The sequence below is a fragment of the Brachypodium distachyon genome, chromosome 1, assembly GCF_000005505.3.
Source record: "Brachypodium distachyon strain Bd21 chromosome 1, Brachypodium_distachyon_v3.0, whole genome shotgun sequence".
Taxonomy (NCBI): Eukaryota; Viridiplantae; Streptophyta; class Magnoliopsida; order Poales; family Poaceae; genus Brachypodium; species Brachypodium distachyon.
In genome coordinates, this window is record NC_016131.3 from 29,276,256 (window position 1) to 29,299,303 (window position 23,048).

Genomic DNA, 23,048 nt, shown 5'->3' on the forward strand with positions numbered 1-23,048 from the left:
ATAGTTCAGCCCAAAATCCAGACAAAAAAAATACTGCCCACACCTCGTGTGTGTCTGGATCGATATATTTTGAGTCTCCTCTCTCCTTCTCACACTATTTTTTTTTACGAACTTGTGACTCTTTCTTATACGAATTTTGCCATCATGCTCGTATTCCACCATTTCACCGTTTTCAATTCCTGAACTCTACTACCCTAGCGAGGTGAATGGAGGCATTGCACGTGGGGATCCACCCATTTCTACCACCGTGCCTTTTTTTGTACTACTACTTGGTAATGGTTCGTCTAAGACCTCCAGCACCGAAATACCGAACACAAACGTACGTCCTCAAGAGAAAGAAAACGGCAGCAAATGCAGATACGACAGAGCGAAACGTCCACAAGGCCTTTCCTGCATCAGCGTCCGAATGGCGAGGCACAGCCAGGCATCCAGCTAGCTAGCAATCTAGCATACCCGCCGCTAAACCCTGCAAGTTGCCAGGTTGGGTTCCAGCGAAGAAGCACACCGACGCAAACGGCCGCACCGCGCCGCCCGCCCGTGCAGTCCCCTCGACCACGTGGCGCCTCGCGGCCTCTCCACGCACGACGCCTGCCCACAGACTCACCCACATATATGTACGCGCACGCAGGCTCTTCGTCCATAGACACCAGTGAACACCGCGGTGGTGGTAGGCCGGTATGGCCAAGGTATGGATCGGAGACTAGAACGCGCAACTCGGTCTAGAGTTCCTTTGTGATGTTATCGATTCATGGTTTGTTTTGTCCTGATTCCGGTGCGGCAGTGGAGGACGAAGAAGACGGCGGCGGCGGCGGCGAGCGGCGGTGATAAGGCAGGGGGAGACAAGCTGCTGCCGCCGGTGAAGGGTCGTCGCAGCGATGCGCCGGCAGATCAGGAGGTGGTGATGATCAGCGTGCCGGTGCACTGCGATGGCTGCGCCAGGAAGGTGCGCAGGTCTCTGCTGCGCCTCGACGGTAACTAACATGAAACCTGAATGAGAAGTTATTGTTTTGTTACACTATCATGGTATCATTCGTTAAACTTCTTGGTAAGCAGGGGTTGAGGAAGCGACCGTGGAGTACTCGACCAACACGGTGGTGGTGATGGGCCGGAAGGCCCTGGAGGACCCGATGAAGGTGGTGGAGACCGTGGAGAGGAGGACCGGGAAGAAGGCGCTGCTGCTGAGCCCATCGCCGGGCAAGCTGCCGCCGCCGCCGTCGTCCGTGGATACCGAGGAGACCAAGAAACATGATGTTGCGGATCTAGACATGGTATATATTTTACCTTGCGAAAGTAATTACTTGTTGCTAATAACATGATACTAGAATCCTACCTTTTTTTTTACCACAATACTGAGTGGAATCCTACTTAGTTACCATTTTCGTGTTTACCTTTAATACTACTGTAGCGGTCATTATTTTACCTATGTTTGTGACACGGCTAATCGAGTTCCAGGAAATGGTGGTTGTGCTGAGGATCGAACTGCATTGTGACGCTTGCTGTGAGGAGATGAAAAGGAGGATACTGAATATAAAAGGTATTATTGGTGTATGTTGATAGTATGAAATTTGTTCTGTTGCCGTATTATTTATATATACTGCATGGCTGCCATCGAACTTTTGCTCAGGAGTGGAGGAAGCCGTGCCGGATATGAAATCTTCAGAGCTGATGGTTAGGGGGACGGTTGAGCCAGCAACCCTGGTAGGCTTCATCCACAAGTGCACGGGAAGGAAAGCTGCCATTATCAGGGCGGAGCCACTGATGGATCCTCCGCCAGCCGAAGCAATGGCCGCCGAGCCATTGACGGATGTCAAAACACCAGCAGTTGATGCCAACGTAGAGCAACAAGAACGACCATCTGACAATCTAGAAGAGAAAAATGAAGGAGTAAAAGAAGAGATGAAAATGGAGGAGCCAAGTAAAGGCAATGGAGTTGAACTTGAAGAGGAAACCAAGAAGAATATTCCAGATGATGCAAGCAGCGGAGTTACAGAGGAGAACCAGTTGATGAAGGATCACCTATTCAATCTTCCTATGCCGGCTGCAGTTGTTGGGGTGGAGCCTGCAGAGAGTCAGAAGATGGCCATGAACAACATCTACCCGTACTACTACCAGCAACCAGCCTGTGCATATGGATACCCGAACTATGCTTATCAGCCGTATCAACAATACCCTGCTTATCAGCCATGTCAGTGCTCTGCTTATCAGCCGTATGGACCGTGTCCGCACTGTCCACAGCAGACTTCCGGCTATGAGAACCCAGATGGATGCACCATCATGTAATGGGAACGATATGTGACTTTTATGTTATATAAGTGACAATACATGAAATAAAACAGCTGTGTTACCGCATAGTATTGTTGAAACTGTATCAAATATTACTGGGAGATGTAAAATGTAATTCAGATGGCCGTCTCATGACTGGGGATGAGAATCCGTAGTCAAAACTCTGGGGATGTAGCCGTCAGAAGAACACCTTATATTTAGGAGCAGAGGGTAGCTCTTAAATGGCTGGCTGGAGGCATCCATCCTCGCATCAACTGTTACTGAACTCTGAACGTTTCCAAATTTACACCCAATTGTTGTTTTCACCTGGTATTGAAATATCCTATTTCTGGCAGGTGTTTATTTCGAACAGCAGCCACACACCTGGCGCTCACGCAATCAAAAGACTTTGACCAATTCCAGACCGGTTCTTCGTTGTGCGTCGTCCCCTCGATCCCCCACCACGCAAATCCAGTCCAGAACGACTAGTCCGCACGTTGCCATGCCGTGGAGGCCATGCAGCTGATCATGGCCACAGGAATGCTTTCACTCCTCTGCTTTGGCTGTTGTGCTTGACTCCACCGTGCTTACATACCGCCGTGAGCACTGATGACCCATTCTACAGTTCTTTTTTCGAATGCCACCACCCATTCTACAGTTGCATCCCTCTGCACCGGAGTTCCCTCTGCACCCATTCTACAGTTGCATCCCCCTGCACAACAAGCTTCTGCACGCAATACGCTTCAGTTTATCATGCGTCTCTTCCTCATTGTATCCACCGCACTCTTCTTCCACCTAAGCGTCCAGGCAAGTTCTGCCACGAGAGACACTATCTTGACCGGCCAAGCCCTTGCCGTCAACGACAAACTCGTCTCCAAGAATGGCAGGTATGCACTTGGCTTCTTTGAAACACGCAGTAAATCCTCTGAAGGCACTACCAACTGGTACCTTGGCATATGGTTCAATACAGTCCCCAAATTTACTCCTGCATGGGTTGCAAATAGAGATAAGCCAATCAAGAACATCACTTCATTGGAGCTTACAATCTACAGCGACGGCAACCTTGTGGTTTTAAACCGGTCTACCAAGTCCATATTCTGGTCTACACATGCAAAAAACACAAGAAATAACACCACTGCTATGCTCTTGAGCAGTGGAAATCTCATCTTAATAAACTCTTCAAACTCGTCAGAGTTTCTGTGGCAAAGCTTTGATTACCCCACAGATACATTTTTCCCTGGGGCGAAGATTGGATGGGACAAGGTCACCGGTTTGAATCGGCGTCTTGTTTCTTGGAAAAACTTGATCGACCCAGCTACCGGTGCGTACTGTTATGAGTTAGACCCCAGTGGTGTCAACCAGTTACTGTTTGTAGCATTGAACTCATCTATACCATACTGGTCAACGGGTGTATGGAACGGCAAATACTTTGGCTCAATTCCAGAGATGGCAGCCCGCCACTCTATTAGTCCAGCATTTGTTGACAATGACAAAGAGAAGTACTTGACATATAATTTAGTAAGTGAAAATATGGATGAAAATATGATTGCTCGTCATGCAATGGACATCTCAGGTCAAGCAAAGACATACATTTGGATGAAGGGCTCACAGGATTGGGTAATAATCAATGCCCAACCAAAAGCTCAATGTGATGTCGATGCAATTTGTGGACCTTTCACAATTTGCACTGATAATCAAGCTCCACATTGCAATTGTATGGAGGGCTTCACCATAACATCCCCCGGGGACTGGGAGCTAGAAGATCGAAAGGATGGGTGCTCAAGAAATACTCAAGCAGACTGCATTACGAACACAAGCACAACACATACCACAGATAAGTTCTACTCTGTGCCCTGTGTTAGGTTGCCCCGAAGTGCCAGAAAAGTAGAAGCTGCTAAAAGCGCGAGTAAGTGCTCACAAGTTTGCCTGAATAATTGCTCTTGCACCGCCTACTCCTTTGGCGGCAGTGGATGTTCTGTGTGGCACAATGAATTGCACAACGTAAAACGAGTACAGTGCAGTGACAGTAGCAATTCAGATGGAGGAACTCTTTACATTCGCCTTTCTGCTAAAGATGTGGAAAGTTTGAACAATAACAGAAGAGGGATTGTTATTGGAGTTGCAGCTGGTACAGGTGTTTCTGCTCTAGGTTTATTTGCGCTCATCCTCTTACTAATGATTTGGAGAAACAAGAATAAGAACTCTGGTCGCATACTGAATGGCTCTCAAGGATGTAATGGAATCATTGCATTTAGATACAATGATCTACAACGTGCAACAAAAAATTTCACAAACAAGTTGGGGAGGGGCAGTTTTGGTTCTGTATTCAAGGGGTTTATAAATGACTCAAATGCCATAGCAGTGAAGAGGCTTGATGGTGCTTATCAAGGAGAGAAGCAATTCCGGGCTGAAGTGAGCTCGATTGGAGCTGTCCAGCACATCAATTTAGTTAAGCTTGTTGGTTTCTGTTGTGAGGGTTCCAAGAGATTGCTTGTTTATGAATACATGTCAAATCGCTCTCTTGATGTCCATCTATTTCGAAGCAATTCTACGATGTTGAGTTGGACTGCTAGGTATCAGATAGCTCTGGGAATTGCCAGAGGGTTAGCCTACTTGCATGATAGCTGTCGAGACTCCATCATACACTGTGATATCAAGCCAGAAAACATACTCCTTGATGCTTCATTCCTTCCAAAAATTGCAGACTTTGGGATGGCAAAGATTTTAGGAAGAGATTTTAGCCGAGTCTTGACTACAATGAGAGGAACTGTAGGGTACCTTGCACCTGAATGGATTACTGGTGTTGCTATTACACCAAAAGTGGATGTTTATGGCTATGGGATGGTGTTGCTGGAAATAATATCAGGAAGGAGGAACACATGGACAACATGTTGTACTAATGGAAACCTTGATGTTTATTTCCCTGTGCATGCTGCACGTAAGCTTCTTGAAGGAGATGTGGGGAGTGTGGTAGATCAGATGTTAGATGGTGATGTCAATTTGGATGAGGCTGAACTAGTTTGCAAGGTTGCATGTTGGTGCATCCAAGATGATGAGTTTGATCGACCAACAATGGGGGAGGTGGTTCAGATTCTCGAGAGGATAGTTGAGATCGGGATGCCCCCGATACCAAGAAGGCTTCAAGCTTTGGCTGGATGTTTGCATTCAACAGGTAGTTCACATTCTCAAAGGGCTAGTTGAGATCACGACGCCCCCAGTACTGAGACTGATGCAGAGGGTGGGGGTTTTCCTCTTTTTCGGAAAGAAAACAGAGTACCAAGACTGCTCCAAGTTTTGGCTGGAAGCTCACATTCAACGTGCTCCTAATCTTTTTGTTTCAGGAAAACTAGCTGCATTGTGAGACTAGATGTTATATGTCTATATTTAAGACTATGGTACTACACAAATGTAATAGTTATAATTGAATAGTTGTATTTCATATAAATTTGTAAGAGTCTCTTAATGTACCCTCGCTGCATCATTATAATGTGGAGCCATATCGAAATAGGCCTGATGATCCATAGATATTTCTCTTTCTTTTCTCTCTACTTAACAAGGAAATTTCTAGCTTTCAAGATGCAACATAAAGCTCATTTTAAACTTGGATCAACTACTGGCACAGTGGTGTGAAAAGATCATCTTTAATGTATATTGAAAAATGCTCGGCATAATCAAGAAAGCTAAGACATATAATGATTCCAAAACAATGTGTGCAGTTTCAGGAAACTCACTAGAGCACGCGAGAGTGCGAGACGCTGCCGCAGTTTCAGCTGGAGGTGAGGAAGACGACGGCGATCTCGGACTTATGGCACACGAAGCTGGAAATTAAGTGAGAGGAAGATCAGATATAGACTATCATGGCACATTGTGACGCGAATGGAATTGGGCGCGGCGCTCACCGCTCACCGGTCCGGGAGATCGGGCAAGTGCGACTCGGCTGTGCGGCGGCGGACCCGATTCCGACCTAGCCTCTCCGGGGCATCAGAGGGTGAATCGGAGTTGGGAAAGTGGTAATGGAAGCGAGGCAAACGCATAGGCGTGCTCGGCCTCGGCTCTTGTAAATGGAGGTCATGGGCAAAGGCGGCTCGCCAGGGATTCGATTGGGGGCGCACTGGGGGAGCTTGGCCTGAGGGGACAATTTCGGTGCGCACAGGCCTTCAGATCTCGCGGGAGGGCGAGAAGAAAGCTTGCATATTCCCGTGGCGCGGGCCGGTGGCAGCGACGCGGGATGCTAGGTCGATGCGACACAGAGGACGGCGAGGACTCTCGTCGCGCGGCGTGGGCTGGGCGGCGCTGCTTCGGTGGCGCGGCAGGGCTACCAGAGAGGCGAAGCCGGAGGAGAAGGTTCTGACAGGAGGAGCCCGACGGTATTCCCGGTTAAATCTTAGATGAAGTACTGCCTCCGTCGAAATATTGCACGTAACTGGACGTTTTTTAAACATAAGTACATTTATATTTGGGCAAATTTGAGACAAGTAATATGTATTGGAGGGAGTAGTAGTTAAATAACCTTGGTTAAAGATTGTGTACAACGTTTGAAATTGAATTTTGGAAATGACCATTGTATATACTTGCATATAATCTTGAACATGTGTCACTATCCAATATTCATTGGATAAAAAATAGCAGACAGATTATTGACTTGTAATTAAAGGCTTGGTGACCAATTTCATTTAGAAATAGACACTGCGACCAAAACAAACACATGCCAAATCCCACCATATTGAAGGATATTTGATTGCCCAAACATTGAACGAGATTTCTAAGTGGGGCCCGTGCCCTACTTCGTTTTTGAACCGTCGGATGCTCCTTTTCGATCTCTCTCTTGTTTTGTATATATCTTCTTTCTCTCCCCAACAGCTCGAGTCCCGCCACCTTCGCTGATTCCAACGTTCCCTCCGTCAGGTTCAATCGCTTCCTTTGGCTGTCTCCTCCTCCTCCAGAGTCCACCTCCGCCAGATCCGACTGCCTCCTCCTCATGCCGAATTTCGCTCCGCTGGTGCTTGACCAATCTCCTCCGCCTTCACGGTTATGAATTGGGGAACATTAAGGAGATGAAACGGGGAGGAAAAGGGCAAAATTGGTTCGTGGTGTGATGGGAAATATTTCGTAAGCTTCGCTTTTTATTTGCATTTTCAATATTACTCTTCTACAAATGATGAAGGCCCATGATTTTTACCGATTGGTATTTTCTAACAGACATGCTGAAGCCTCAGTTTCATTACCGATCTAAATTTGGCATCTAAGTTTTTCATTGTGTGTGATTAACATTTTGTTGATGAACTGGTCCATCCAAAAAGTAAAAACTTACAATTTGCAAAATCAATTGAAAGTACTACCCAAAATTTGTACAGATCCAAGTTCCATCCAAATTTGATACAGATCCAAGTTTCAAACCATGTACGAGAAGTGTCAAAATAAAACCCAGTGTTTTTGGTCCATGAAATTTGACTGGTACATGAGTCAACATGACTGAATATATACTTTGACCAACTATCTGAAACTTGTGCCAAAATTTGCTCTGATTAAGATTTAATGCAGTCACATGTGATATGAACGCGACAAGCAAGAACGAAGAACGAAGAAGAAATCACAGCACAAGGACACACGGATTTAACGTGAAAAACCACGGACGTCAGCCAGCGGAACTTCACTATATGAGAGTGTTTACAACGCCAGAGAGATTTCATGAACTCAACTCGTCCCGAAACGGCGGCTTACAAGTGGTATATATAACCGGAGCATTAGGACAACTTAGATCCGTAACGGGCACACCGGAAGTTCCGGTTGGAAGCCGGAAGTTCCGCTTATTCTTGAATATTCGGAAGTTCCGCAGCAAGTTCCGCAATTTCCCGAAAAGTAACAGAGAGCACTCGGAGGTTCGGCCGGAAGTTGGGCCGGAACTTCCGGCCCCTGGGAATTTGGGTCAGAATCCAACAAACTCCACCTTGAGACAAATTCCTCCTTATAGCAAATTCCTCCTTGTAGCATGAACATTAACAACTCCTGAATCAACAAAGAAAACACTTTCGGCGCCAACAACCACTAGGGGCTAAACAGTTATACCAACTAAGCTTGAGCATAGCTCAAACTTAGCAATAGGAACAGGCTTTGTCATCATATCAACAGGATCATGAGTGCTGATCTTGCATACCTTCAATTTACCTTGTGCAACAACGTCACGAACAAAATGGTACTTGACATAAATGTGTTTGGTTCTCTCTGGAGCATCTGATCCTTAGTAAGGTAAATAGCACTTTGACTGCCACAAAACAGGTTAATGCAAGAAACATCTTGACAAAGCTCAGCATATAAACCCTTCAACCAAACAGACTCTTTGCAAGATTCAGCAATAGCCATATATTCTGCTTCGGTTGTAGATTGAGCAACAACTAGTTGCAGTGTTGCCTTCCAACTCACAGCACATCCACCTACCGTGAACACATAACCTGTGAGGGATATCCTCTTATCCAAGTCGGTAGCAAAATCTGAATACACAGAGCCAGCGAGTCCCTTATCAGTCTTATCAAACTTCAAGCAAACATTGGATGTGCCATGGAGGTACCTGAAAATCCACTGAACAGTTTTCCAATGTTCTTTACCGGGATTAGCCATGTAACGACTGACCAAACTCATAGCATATGATAAATCAGGACGTGAACAAACCATGGCATAATCAAGGAACCAACGGCACTAGAATAGGGAACTCGTGACATATACTCAACTAGCAGGTGTGCCCGCGCGTTGCTACAAAATCACAAACTATTTATTTTTATTTTTTGTGTAGGCAACTCATGGTGCCGTTGAGGTCGGCATGCGGGTGTGGTGGCGTCGGTTGTAAGACGGAGTAGGAGAAATCGTGAAAAAAAACTGAAGGAAAAGAAAATAACAGGCAGTGGCATATTGGTTGTAATTTTAACGAAGTTAACCTACGGCGGCGACCGTACCATCACGACCAACTCCAGTTTAATATATTGGTATAGATATCTTCATCAGAAGTAGGACATTGCAACGCTGACAACTTGAAATGAGAAGTAATAGGAGTACTAACACACTTTGCATCATGCATATTAAAACGGTGAAGTACTTTCTCAATGTAACTTTGCCGACTAAGAAATAGCAATCTAGATTTTCTGTCCCTTTTAATTTCCATACCTAGGATTTTCTTAGCAGCACCAAGATCCTTCATCTCAAATTCACTACATAGTTGTGCATTCAAAGTAGTGATTACTTTCATGCTCTTGGCAGCAATTAACATATCATCAACATATAACAGCAAGTATGTAGGTGATTCATCAACAAATTTAATGTAGACATAACTGTCATACTGAGATCTACTAAAGCCACGTGAGATCATAAATGAATAAACCTTTTATACCACTGTCTAGGAGATTGTTTCAAACCATAAATGAACTTTTTCAACTTACACACAAACTCCTCTTTACCAGGAACTATGAACCCTTCAGGTTGGTCCATGTATATTTCCTCCTCAAGCTCTCCATGAAAAAATGCAGTCTTCACATCTAACTGCTCAAGCTCAAGATCATGCATGGCAACAATACCAAAGAAAGTACGGATGGAACTAATGCTTTACCACTGGAGAGAACATATCATTATAATCAATACCTGGTATTTGACTGAAACCTTTTGTCACTAACCTTGCCTTAAACCTCATAGGCTCATCAGGAGACAAACCCTCCTTTCTCTTGAAAATCCATTTGGAGCGAACGGCCTTCTTTTGTTTAGGCAAGGGCACAACATCCCATGTGCCATTCTTCTCAAGAGATTGCATCTCCTCTTGCATGGCAGACAACCACTTCACACGGTCGCCGGAAACAACTGCTTCATTATATGTGGCCGGTTCACTATCATGCTCCACCTGTTCTGCACAACTCAAAGCATAATGAACAAGATAACACTCTTCAATTAAACGTGGGCGAGCACCTTTATTTCTCTTTGGACGGTCAGCTGCAATAGACCGTGTGGGTTGCTGCAAAAAAGGTGGTGAGGGTGGAACAATATCATCATTATTGTCATCATTGTTCCCATCATCATTATCATGATCAACCTGAGCATCATCGTTGTCAACAATTTCATCAACGCGCTCCACCTGCACTTTAAGTCTCTCCTCTTCAACGCGAGAGGCATCAGTGGACAAAGTATCATGATACATAACTTTTTCATTAAAGACAACATTCCTGCTCAGTAAAATCTTTTTAGCTTCAGGATTCCACAGCCTGAAAGCTTTAACTCCGAAACCATAGCCAAGAAAAATGCACTTAACAGCTCTAGGCTCTAGCTTTCCATTATCAATGTGAGCATAAGCGGTGCAACCAAAAACTCTCAACTATGAATAATCAGCAGGTTTACCAGACCATACCTCAATGGGAGTTTTCTTTTCAAGTGGAATAGAAGGTGACCTGTTTATGAGGTACATGTGGTGGAAGTTGCCTCAGCCCAAAAACGCCTGCCCAAACCTGCATTGGAGATCATGGAACAGGCCCTTGATATGATAGTTCTATTCATGCGTTCAGCCACGCCATTTTGCTGTGGAGTACGGGCAACCGTGTAGTGCCTAACCACACCATCATTGCTACAAAACTCCTCAAACTCATCATAAACAAATTCACCACCATTATCAGTACGCAAATGTTTTACCTTCCTTTCAGTTTGCTTTTCTACCATAGCTTTCCACTTCTTGAACGCACCAAAAACATGAGATTTATGTTTCAGAAAATAAGGCCAAACTTTTCTTGAGTAATCATCAATAATGGTAAGCATGTAATTAGCACCACCAATAGAAGTCTTACGGGAGGGTCTCCAAACATCAGCATGCACATAATCTAATATGCTTTGGGTGGTATGAACGGAAGAAATGAGCTTAACCCTTTTGTACTTACCATAAACGCAGTGCTCACAAAACTCAAGCTTACTCAAGTTGCAGCCATCGATCAGCTCTCTCTTGACCAACTCTGCCATCCCATGTTCACTCATATGCCTAAGACGCATATGCCACAGATTCGTTTTTGCACAATCATCAGAATCATTAGGTGTAACGGCAGCAGCAAAATCAGGCAAAGTGCGACCTCTAAGAAACATATAATTTGGCAGAATTCATATCACCTATCATGTGAATAAGAGAACCTCTAGATACCTTCAAGAGTCTACGCCCACCGGCGTACTTGTACCCGTCACAGTCCATGGTACTAAGTGAGATCAAATTTCTTGCCATGCTTGGTATGTGCTTCACCTCTTTCAACGTGCGTGTCATGCCATCATGGGTCTTGATCTGAACGGACCCAACGCCAACAATATGACAAGGATTGTCATTGCCCACACACACAAAATCTCCAGTCTGCATAGACTCATAAGAACTGAATCAACCCTTGTTATAACAAATATGAAAGGAACATGTTGTATCAAGAATCCATTCATCATCATGGGAAATACAAGCAGCAAGAACAGCGAGGCATTCACCCTCAGAGATGTCGGTGGAAACGACAGCGGCCTTACCAGTACCATCGGACTTATCTTTCGGTTTGTAGGTACCGTTCCTTTTCTCCTTGTTCTGCAGTTTATAACAATCTTCAATGACATGATTATTTTTCTTACAACACCTGCAGAACTTATCATTTCCACGGGACTTTGAACGAGCTTTTCCGTCCCGGCTCTTATCTCGGTTGCCATAATTGTTGTTCCTCTGCTCGGTCCTGCCACGAACATGCAGAGTTTCTGTCTTTGACGACGACCCATCGGTCTGCACCATAGACTTCATCTTTTCTTTCTGTCTAAGTGCTTCTAAAACCTCATTAAGGATTAGAGAATCATGGCTATAAAAAATTGAATCGCGGAAATTTGTATAGGAACTAGGCAACGAGCATAAGAGTAAGATGGCTAAATCCTCATCATCATACTTAACCTCCAAAGCTTGCAAGTCAGAAACTATCTCTCGAAAAACAGTTATATGAGATATTACCGATCCACCTTCTTGCAGCTTATGGGTGAACAACTTCATCTTTACATGCATCTTACGGGTTAGATCTTTAGACATGCAAATCGATTCCAGTTTCAGCCACAGGGCTGCTGCGGATTTTTCATCCAACACTTCCTGCAAAATATTATTGGATAGATGAAGTTGAATCAATGATAAAGCCTTACGATCTTTGCGTTTCTCTTCGGCAGTCCACTCCTTTTCATCCTTCTTGCCGAAGGAATCAAGCGCTTCATCCAGATCTGAAGTTTGGGCGAGAATCGTCCGCATCTTCACTTGCCACAACGAGAATCGTGTGGTGTAGTCCAACTGCGGCAGATCGAACTTCAAGGTAGACATGTCGCAAACCCTAGGTGGAACCTGGGGCTCTGATACCGCTTGATATGAACGCGACAAGTAAGAACGAAGAACGAAGAAGAAATCACAGCACAAGGACACACGAATTTAACGTGGAAAACCCTCTCAAACAACGAGAGGGAAAAACCACGGGCGCCAGCCAGCGAAACTTCACTATATGAGAGTGTTTACAACGCCAGGGAGATTTCACGAACTCAACTCGTCCTGAAACGGTGGCTTACAATGGGTATATATAACAGGAGCATTAGCGCAACTCAGATCCGTAACGGGCACACCGGAAGTTCCAGTTGGAGGCCGGAAGTTCCGCTTATTCTTGAATATCCGGAAGTTCCGCAGCAAGTTCCGTAATTTCCCGAAAAGTAATAGAGAGCACCCAGTGGTTCGGCCGGAAGTTGGGCCGGAACTTCCGGCGCCTAGAATGGCCGGAACTTCCGGCCCTTGGGAATTTGGATCAGAATCCAACAACATGGTGGGCCATATCTCACTGAATAGAGGAATATATATATCTAAAATACCAAAAGGGCTGAACTTGAATACGAAAAGGGCCAGCCCATTGTGTCAACAAAAAAGAAAAGGGCCAGGCAGATAACAGCAGTGCGACAAAGAAATCCACGTTGCTGATACGAAGCTCCCTACAGCTCCGGAGCTATTTTGAACAAGCAGATACAATTAACCTTAAAAGTAGGCATTTGATAATTAGATATAGATAACCTATCAATTAGGCATAACTAATCTTGCAAGTGGACATGTTGACAAGTAGGTAAAGATAACCTAACAAGTAGACACAATTTATTTGGCAAATAGGTATAAATAACCTGACAAGTAGGCATCCGTCTTATAGGTACAAATAACATGTCAAGTAGGGAACAATTAACCTAACAAGTAGACACAATTAACGTGACAAGTAGATATAACCTAGCTGAAATGCCCGTGCGTTGCAACGGAACAACAAAATAAAATGATACATTCAAAAAACATGCATCAAAACCTCCCTTTGCTCTTCTTGAATGATCACCAAATATTCCTTTAAAAAAGGTTTCTTCCGAAGATTGTGTCTCTATACTCTAGTCTCTCAAAATAAAACAATACACTTCCTTCTAAAAATTATATAACATCACCCGGTCAAAGAAGTTTTGAGACGGAATCACTTAATTTTTTAGTTCTCTCCACTCTCTCACTTCAGCCGTTAAAACAAAGAGTTAGAAGGGGCAGCAAATTATGTTTTGGAAGCTGGATGAACGTTTATGAGTATAGACATTTGATTATTTTGTTGAGTATGACTATTCTGATTTTCTTGGTTCTCTGAAGAAGCTTATCATTATTAGATTAAATCAAGCCTAACTAATAAATTGGCAGTGCACGTGTATTTTTTTTCCAATTATTTGCTCGAGTTGTTCGTCAGATCTGGCTTGTGGGCAGTTCAGACGACTTGACGTCGTTGGCCTCTCGGCTATCTGTCTGCTCGTGGTCCTGTCTCTGCATGGCGGCCGGAGTCTGTCTTATATGGCCGGCAAGTATTAACTGTGGCAACTGGCCCGCGGATATCTGACGCAAATGGGTAGGATATGGGTCGACGTTTACGCCCATGGGTATACCCGATGGATCGCCCAATTAGTCATGGATAGGGTATGGGTATAGGTTTATACCCATGGATACCCGATGGGTCGCCTAGTTAATATTTTAAGTAAAATATTATTATTATTATTATTATTATTATTATTATTATTATTATATAATATGTGGACTCTTTGATTTCTTTTAGCGAAATGTGGACTCTTTGATGCAATAAGGATTAACGGATGAACCTTGTCGTAGCCCAGGGCTTAGACACCGGGGAGGCGAGGCACCCCCATTTTGGTTCGGCAGTGAGCGTTGGGGATCGCTCCGGCGATCGCCGACGAGGCCAATGACGAGCGTACAATGCACAAGCCTGTTTACCCAGGTTCGGGCCACCCAGAGGTGTAAAACCCTATGTCCTGCTTCTGAGTTTGTATTAGCCAATGAACAGGTGTTTACATGTTGCCGGGGGAGTCCTCGAGCGTTCTCTTTCTTTTTCTGCTAAGTGGCTACTTGCTACTTCTGGGCTAAAGACTCTCACTCAAACTCCATTGGAGTGTAACCTACAAAAAAAACTAACCCCCCAACCGATGGCGCTGGTCCTCCTATTATACTCAAGGGGATACCACAGGTGCCTCAGTGCATGGGGGACAAGTGTCGAGCAAAGACCCTAGGCAGCTTGCCCTTGCTGCGCTGGCATGCATGCATGGTGCAAAGTGCTGTAGTTAGGGCGGTACGTGCCTTAGATTCACTGCGAGCCACTCACTGTGGGCTGACTAGACAGGGAACCACCCTTCTGTCGGAGCATTTACTGCTTGCTTGTGCCATACTCCACGCCCTGACCAGCCCTGCACAAAAGGAGCCTGCTAGGCGGCCACGTGGTGCCAATACTCTCCTTGCATTGGGCGCCGGCCCTGTTGTAAGCGCCTGCGCCAGGGATCACCCTCCCTAGCAAGTGACCTTTCCGGGGGGCGCCCTGACGGGAACCTTCACACTGCCATCCGGGGCAACCCCCGCAGCCCGGCTAGTCCTGCCGGGCTGGTGGCTTCCCGGGCAGCTCGCACCGCGCTGCCCGGGGTGCCGTCCTTGCGGGGAGCAAGCGAGGCGACCCACGCGTTGCGCAATGGTTGTACCCCGGGTGCCACTGGTGCGACAGTAGCCCCCGGGCGTGGGCCGGCAATGCCTGTTCCCGAGCGAAGTCATCCTTGGTCAGTTGCCAGGCTACGCCCTTAACCGACGCATGGGTCCCAAGTTGTTTCGGGTTCCCGTTCATGTGCTGCTCCAGGGGCTCCGCCATTACAGGCAGAGTGGTGGGGGCGAGATTTCCGCCCTTAACCTCCCCTTAACTGCGGGTGGTTAAGGCCACGTCCTGCATTCCCCTTCTTTAAGCGTAGTTATCCCTAGCGCACCCGTAGGGTGCGGATGCGACCGTTGCTCAACGCTGGGGTGCTATAAAACCCCACCGCTGCGCTGAGGGGCAATCACTTAGCCCCCAGTCCTTCTTCCTCATCCCGATTCCTCCTCGCGCTCCTGAATCCTAATAATCGCCACCCACATTCCTCATGGCGCCTACGGCCCCCAAGAGAGGGAAGGGTTCCAAAAGCTCTGCGGTCGACAAGGGCGAGAAAACCCTAAGAAGCCCTTGTCGGAGAAGGACCAGAAGAACCGGGAGATGACGGCCACGCGGGCCTTCTTCAAGCCCGGCTACAAAGGCGAGGGGGTCGACAAGATCCGGCACGCTGTCGCCTCCTCGTTCAACGAGTACGGCGAGACGCTCATCTTCCCCGCCGGCGGCAACCACCAGGACAACGACTTCCAGGTGTTTGGTCGCTTCATCCTTGTTGGGTTCGTACCTCTGTACTCCCTCTTCGTCCATGCTCTCATGGCGGCGTACCAGCTTAACGTTGCGCAGCTCCACCCCACTTCTCTCTTCCTTCTCGCTGTCTTCCAATTCCTCTGTGAGTGTTTTGTCGGGGTGATGCCATCGGTGGCGTTGTTCCGCCATTACTTCTACCCGCGCGTCGAGCAGTCAGGAGCGATGTCGTTAGGGGTCTCATTCCGCGCCCGCGACAAGATGAAGTCGGAGTTCATCATGCGGAGCGAGAAGAAGATAGAGAAGGAGTGGCGCAGGAGCTGGTGTTGGGTTCGCGTGGATGAGCCCGACGAGTTCATTCATGCGCCCACCGAGCTGCCGGCGAGTAACGGCAGCTGGCGGGACCGCTACAGCCGAGACGCAGAACTCCTTCCCATCATTCAGAAGATCAAGGCCCTGCAGCTAGTGGGGCTCACCGATCTGTATGTGGCGTGCACCTACATCAGCCGGCGCATCACGCCGCTGCAGCTGCGGTCCCGCCCTGCGTGGATGTACACGGGTTTTGGCGACACCACGCGCCTGCAAAGCGTGGGTGTGACGCCAAAGGTGATCCAGGAGTGGGTGAAGGGAATCACCGGCGAGGACGTTCCATTCATGGACCTGCCCCCGGGGGCTCCATCCCTTCACGCCGGCGTCGCGGGCCTTCACGACATCATCGGCAGCTACCCACCCTGCAACGAGTGGGGGCTGATGTCTGATCCCCCGGTACGAGCCCCGAAGCCTCCGCCACCCGCAGACCGTGGGAACCAAGTGGCCGAGGAAAGCGAGGGGGGATCGGATTCCAGCTGGCCCGGCGACGAGTCCTCCGGTGACGAGGCTGGCGGCGTTGCTGGAGCCCGGACTGTCCTCCCTGAGGCGGAGGGCAAGGATGAGGACGATGTGCCGCTGGTGCGGCGACCAAGAGCGCCAGCGCCAGCGGCCACCTCTGCAACGGCCGCAGGCGCCTCGGTGGCTTCTGCAGCAACCAGGGCTGCGGCAACTCCACGAGGGTCCACGGTCCAGCCCAAGCCGGGAATCTTCACCGGCTACTCTCTGAAGCTCGAACCCCCAAGGTAAGCTGACGTCTTTCCTCCCCCTTTATTTTCAAGTTTGTGCTTGCCTTGATTCCTTCGCTTCTTCGTTGATGCCTTGCAGGGACAGCGCTCCGGCCGGAGCCGGCAAGAGGGGGAGAACCGACGCTGCGCCCCCCGCGCCTAGCAAGAAGCCGCGCACCCGGACCAGTGTTAGTGCCAGCCAGGCCAACACGCGGGCCAGCGGCGCCGCCACAACGCTTGCCGCCGACCCGGTCCCAGAGGAGGAGGAGCCCACAGCAGGTACGGACCCCTCTCCTGATTCCATTGTACACGCTCCTCCTGCACATTGACCCTTGACCGTGTAATTACCTTGGCTTGTAGGCGAAACCCTGCCTATAGCGGACAGCCCGGCAGTACAAGCCGGGACAGAGGGGGACAAATCTCCCCCGCAAGTGCGGCGGCCCCGCAAGGTACTTGCCCAGAACTCCCTTGTGCTCGTCGCCGGGTACCTCAATTTGGTTTGAAGTACTTCTTTTGCCCTTGCCGCAGGTCCCAATGCGCCCGCCACGGGGGCGGACAATACGGTGATAACCTCACCTCCGACGTCGAGAATGCAGAGCTGAGGAACAAGCCGGAGGCGGCTCCCGCGCCAAGCCCCGCCACCCCAGATACGATGGTGGTGGCACCCACCGCCGCTACCAGAGTGGGGCTCGACGGCGCGTCCCCGGCCCCGCAGGCCGGAGGCACGGACCCCGCAGCCGCTCAGCAGGAGGCGACTCCTGCCGGGGGCGTGGCCCCCCCACCAGACCCGCAACCCGCTGGCGCGGGTGTGGAGGAAGACGTGGCTGGGGAGCAGCAGGCGGCTCCCCTGCAAGGGGACGATGCTCCCCCCCGGCCAGACCATGGCAGCGGGGGTCTCGTCCTCGTCCGCCGCTACTTCCAGCCCGGACCTCGGCATCCTTGCCGGGGCGACTTGGGACCCAAGTATCTACGATCAGGGGCACCAAATCCTCGACGCCATCAAGGAGCATCAGCTGGCGTTCGTCACCTCGTTCAACAAGGTGACGGAGCACCACGAGCTCGCGAAGGGTCAGCGGGGCGAAGTGCGGCGGGATGTCGAGAGGGAGCGGCAGGAGCTCTCCCGGCTGTGGGAGGAGACCCGCCTGGCTCGGCAAGCCAGGGACGAGGCCGCAACGCCGCTCGTCCCCGAGGCAGAGCTCCACCGGCAGCTGGAGGCCCAACTCGCCGAGCACCAGCAAGTACTGGACTCGCTGGCCGCGGCGCGGGAGAAGGCCAACACGGAGCATGAGGAGGTGCTTGCAACAGCCCAAGCTCGCCTCAACGAGAAGAGCGGGCTGGTCAGCAGCTACTCCTCCCAGCTCCAGGCGTTGCGCACGAAGATGGAGGAGCAGGCCAAGGCCACGGAGGACGCGGCAGCGGCGTTGGCACGGCGAGAGAAGGAGCTCAATTCCGCCAAGGAAAGGAGCGCCCATCTCAAGTCCGAATTGGCCACCGCCCAGGGCGAACTCGTCAAGATGGGCGAGGACAATGTGGGCAAGGCCAAGGAGATCGTGCGGGTCATGGAACTCCTCCGCAAGGCCAAGCATGCAGTGGCGCTGGCGCGCGGCAACCACGACAAGCTGGCGGAGCAGTGGCGGAGGGAGACCGACAAGTTGCACGAGATCGCCCAGGCCGTACGCGAGCTGCTGCCGAGGTTCGAGCTGCAGGCCGCGAAGGTGGATGGCACGGATGTCAGCACCCTGATCCCATTCTTCTCTGACATGGTGGGGAAGATCGGGGCGCTGGACATGTGAATCTCCAAGTTCTGTGACGGGGAGATAGCGTCGTGCGCCAGGGAGGTCGCCGAGACGATTCTCCCCCGGGTGCACTAGCACCACCCCGACTTCCCCTTCGAGACACTGCTGGATGCGTGGTCGGACAGCAAGGACGGCCCCTCCCACACCAGGGCAGTGGGTAGGTTCGTCGACGAAGTGGTGGAGCGGATGCAGAGGAAGCCGAAGCCGGAGCCCCCTGCGGAAGACCCTGGCAACCAGCCGTCATAGTCCTCTGCAAGCTTTTGTTTTTCCTTTTGTTTCCTGCAAGTGGCGCTTGGTGCCATTGAACAATTATGGTTTTATTAGTCCATGTAATCATTTGCTACTTTTAGAAATCTTGCTTTCTGGTTCTATTTGGCACTTGCTCCTGGAATTGACTCGTGGAATGGACCTTCCTGTCCTCGTGTGTTGCGCTTTGTGTTGCCGGGGACTCGCACGCTACCCACTTAACCAGACCAGGGCCCCGGGACGGACCCGCGGTGCCAACCTGGGGCCAAGCAGCGGCAGCAAGTCACTCCGCTTGCAGGTTAGCTACTCCCAAGCACGCGCCCACGGGACGGACCCGCAAGCCGCATGAGGAGCGCACTCCCCCCGCAAACGTCCTTCTAACACTCCAGCCACACGCCAGAACCGACCCACACCAACGAGCCAGCGTTGAGTATTAGAAAGCTAGGCGCCTAGGATAATGCACTTAGTTGTCTGTTCTCATGTCGAACGTATCAGTTCTCCACTTGGAATGCCTGTTGGAGGGGCGCGGCAAGGGCACGGTGGCAGTGCACCCATCGGCACTGAGCACTTTTGGCATGCACCACCACCGTGTCTCTGCGGCCTCCCTCGCCTTCGTAACCATCTCCTTAGCTTTGCTCTGAGTTGCTCCGTGGCCATCATGTCCTTTTGTAGGCACGGCGAAGAATCCTGCCACCGCGCGCGCCAAGCCACCACGGCACCCGTGGCGACACCCTCCTGCGGTAAGAACCTTGAAGCGGCCACCATGCACCAGTGGCTCCCCGCTAGACGACACGGCCCGTGAGTACTCCACGAGCATCACCATGTGTCCGATCCCTACCCTTATCCTGCATGTCAGATTCTTACCAAGCCCGAGATGCTGCAAAAAAATTCGAAATGCACGAAAAAACGGTACAACACAGACAGCCCTCCTACCTCCCAACCCCCGGGCACAGAAGGGTCGATACCAAACTTGGGTGTGAGCACTCTTTCATTCCCAAGATGCTGCTGTCGCGTGGTGCGCGTTACGGGGGACCCGACAACGGCACTAATCCGTGTCGGAGTGATCCGGCAACGGGATTTCTGTTTTCGAGGCTCTAGCAGCCCCTGCTCACAACCAGGGATGGAAAGAGACTTATGTGCACCTAGAGCAGGAGACAGAAGAAAGCACATGCAATAATCGAGTCAACTTGAAATTCAGAGGAAATCACTTATCTTTATTCATAGAAACTAGCGGGTTACAATCGGGGGTTGCCCGGTTACACTAGTTTGAGAGGCATGCTGCAGCAGCATCACCCGTGGGTCAGGCTCCGGCGCTTCACGGGTAGAACTTGGGCAAATGCTCAAGATTCCAACTGTTTTGCACCGGCAAGCCTTCTTCGGTTTCCAGCCGGACAGCCCCCGGCCTGGTCACCTGCACTACCCGGAAGGGGCCCTCCCATTTAAGAACCAACTTGTTCCCGGCCTTCGTTCCTTGTATCCGGCGCAGGACAAGGTCTCCGACATCGAGCTCCCGGGCACGGACCCACCTGTCATGATAACGGCGGAGTCCCTGCTGATAGCGCGCAGCTCGTACAGCAGCCCGGCATCGAAGTTCTTCGATGAAGTTAAGATCGCCAACCCTCTGCTCGTGTTGGCTATGCTTGCCGTACGTGCGTACCCGAGGGGATCCATGATTGAGCTCGAGGGGCAGCATCACTTCTGCCCCGTAGACAAGGGCGAAAGGAGTTTCACCCGTTGCCCGGCTAGGTGTGGTCTTGATCGACCACAGCACGGGCTGGAGTTCTTCAACCCAGTGCTTCCCGTGGCCTTTTAGCCTGTCAAAGGTTCTCGTCTTGAGCCCCCGCAGCACCTCTGCGTTGGCTCGTTCCGCCTGTCCGTTGCTCCTCGGGTGAGCAACAAAGGCGAAGTGGATCTTGGTGCCCATGTTCTCGCAGTAAGCTTGGAACACGGCGCTTGTAAATTGTGTGCCATTATCGGTGATGATGCCGTTAGGCACACCAAACCGGCACACAATGCCCTTGAAGAACTTGATGGCCGCCTGAGCGGTCACCTTCCGCACCGGCTCCACTTCCACCCACTTGGAGAACTTGTCGATGGCCACGAGTAAATACTCGTTGCCGCCAACCACTCTCGACAACTTGCCAACGATGTCCAGCCCCCAGACCGCGAACGGCCAGGAGGATGGAATGACTTGCAGGGCTTGTGCCGGCTGATTACTCTTCTTTGCATGTCTTGACTAGTTGCTCGGCATCGGCTAATGCTGTAGGACAGTAGAAGCCGTGCCGAAAAGCCTTGCCGGCCAAAGCCCGGGAGGCCACATGGTGCGAGCATGTGCCTCGGTGTATGTCTTCCAGAAGTGCGCGCCCTTCGTCTTGGGGCACGTAGAGGAGCTTTATTCCATTTGCACGCCTCCGGTAGAGATCCCCGTCTACCAGAGCGTACATCTTGGCTTGCCGGGCTACACGCTCCGCGGCAACGTCGTCTTCAGGGAGGGCTCCCTCCTTGAGGTAGCGGGCGATGTCCACTGCCCAAAGCGGGGTTTCCCTACTCATGCATGCCGCCACATCGGTGGCATGAACCTCCACTATTGCGGGGTTTCCTTCGGTTGCCGGGGGGGCTTCCCCGGCAGCCGGCTTGGGAGTGACTGAAGGCGCAATCTGCCTGTGCCAGAACACTCCCGCCGGGGCTTTTTCTGGCGCTCCTCTGTCCACTTGGACAGTTCATCAGCCGCGAAGTTATCTTTGCGCTTGATGTGCTCGAATCGCAAACCCTTGAACTTGCGTTCCAGCTTGCGGACTTCATCCACGTATGCTGCCATCCGCGGACAGTCGTAGTCCTTGTTAACCTGTTTGATCACGAGTTGGGAATTTCCGCGAACAACCAGGCACTTAATATCGAGGGCGATGGTCGCCCGCAACCCGGCGAGCCACCCTCGTACTCAGCCGTGTTGTTGGTGGAGTTGGGGAAGTCGAGTTGGATGGCGAATTTCAACTGGTCGCCCGTAGGTGACTCGATGACGACTCCGGCGCCAGCCCCCTGCAGGCTGAACGCGCCGTCGAAGTACATGATCCAGTGGCCTTCGTCCAGCTTGTCGGGCAGGCTGGTCTCCGGCTCCTCTTCTTCTATGCCTGTCGAGGTCCATTCTGCAACGAAATCAGCCAGAGCAGCACTCTTGATACTCTTGGTGTTCGTGAAGTGTAGATCAAACTCCGACAACTCCATCCTCCACTCGGCCACTCTCCCGGTGGCTTCACGGTTGGTGAGGGCCTGCTTGAGGCAGAATCCTGACACCACCGTGATGCGGTGCACTTGGAAGTAATGGCGTAGCTTGTATGATGCAAGCAGAATCCCCAGCAAGAGCTTATGCACTTGCGGGCATCGTACGCGGGCGTCGCGCAACACTGTGCAGACGAAGTACACAGGGTGCTGCCCGAGTCGCTTGCGTGGCGTCGACGCTGCCAGCTCGATGGCGGTTCTTGGGTTCGAGGCGATTGCCGGGGCTGACTCAGCCCCCGGCCCCGCAGGCTCAGCCCCCGGGAGATCTTCTTCTCTCTCGGCAACAAGCACCGAGCTGACCACTTGGTCAGTCACCGCTAGGTAGAGCAGCAGCGGCTCGCCCGGCTTGGGGGCAACGAGGATTGACGGCGACTTCAGGTACCGCTTCAGGTCCTGGAACGCCGCCTCAGCCTCGAGGGTCCAATCAATCGGGCCCTTCTTCTTCATTACCCTGAAGAAAAGCAAGGCGCGTTCGCCCCGCCTTGAAATGAAGCGCCCCAGCACGGCTACACAGCCGTTGAGGCACTGGACATCCTTCACCCTGCGGGGAGCCTCCATCTTCTCGATAGCTTCTATCTTCTTTGGGTTGGCCGGAATCCCCCTGTGAAACCATGAAGCCCAGAAGCTGCCCCGAGTCTGCACCAAAAATGCATTTC

The 23,048-nt window shown here is 50.5% G+C and overlaps 3 protein-coding genes across 4 annotated transcripts; all 3 read left to right on the forward strand.

The window, feature by feature from the left end:
- Window positions 1-547: 547 nt before the first annotated feature.
- On the forward strand, window positions 548-2,351 carry LOC100841592 (heavy metal-associated isoprenylated plant protein 7). Of its 2 annotated transcripts, XM_010229094.3 has the most exons (5): window positions 548-686; window positions 782-971; window positions 1,054-1,268; window positions 1,453-1,534; window positions 1,625-2,351. In XM_010229094.3, exons 1-5 carry the CDS (start codon window positions 678-680, stop codon window positions 2,278-2,280), a joined length of 1,152 nt encoding a protein of 383 aa, XP_010227396.1. In that variant the 5' UTR covers window positions 548-677; the 3' UTR covers window positions 2,281-2,351. The 2 variants fall into 2 exon arrangements, with proteins under 2 accessions (XP_010227396.1, XP_024313070.1); XM_024457302.1 differs by having other exon boundaries at window positions 629-971.
- LOC100832623 (G-type lectin S-receptor-like serine/threonine-protein kinase At2g19130) lies at window positions 2,296-5,787 on the forward strand. Its single transcript, XM_003563421.4, has one exon. The coding sequence runs from the start codon at window positions 2,872-2,874 to the stop codon at window positions 5,461-5,463; it is 2,592 nt and encodes an 863-aa protein (XP_003563469.2). The 5' UTR covers window positions 2,296-2,871; the 3' UTR covers window positions 5,464-5,787.
- A 10,943-nt stretch (window positions 5,788-16,730) lies between these two features.
- LOC104582120 (brain acid soluble protein 1-like) lies at window positions 16,731-17,577 on the forward strand. The gene is made up of 3 exons (XM_010231459.1): window positions 16,731-17,092; window positions 17,175-17,353; window positions 17,435-17,577. The coding sequence occupies exons 1-3, from the start codon at window positions 16,731-16,733 to the stop codon at window positions 17,575-17,577; spliced, it is 684 nt and encodes a 227-aa protein (XP_010229761.1).
- Window positions 17,578-23,048: the final 5,471 nt, after the last annotated feature.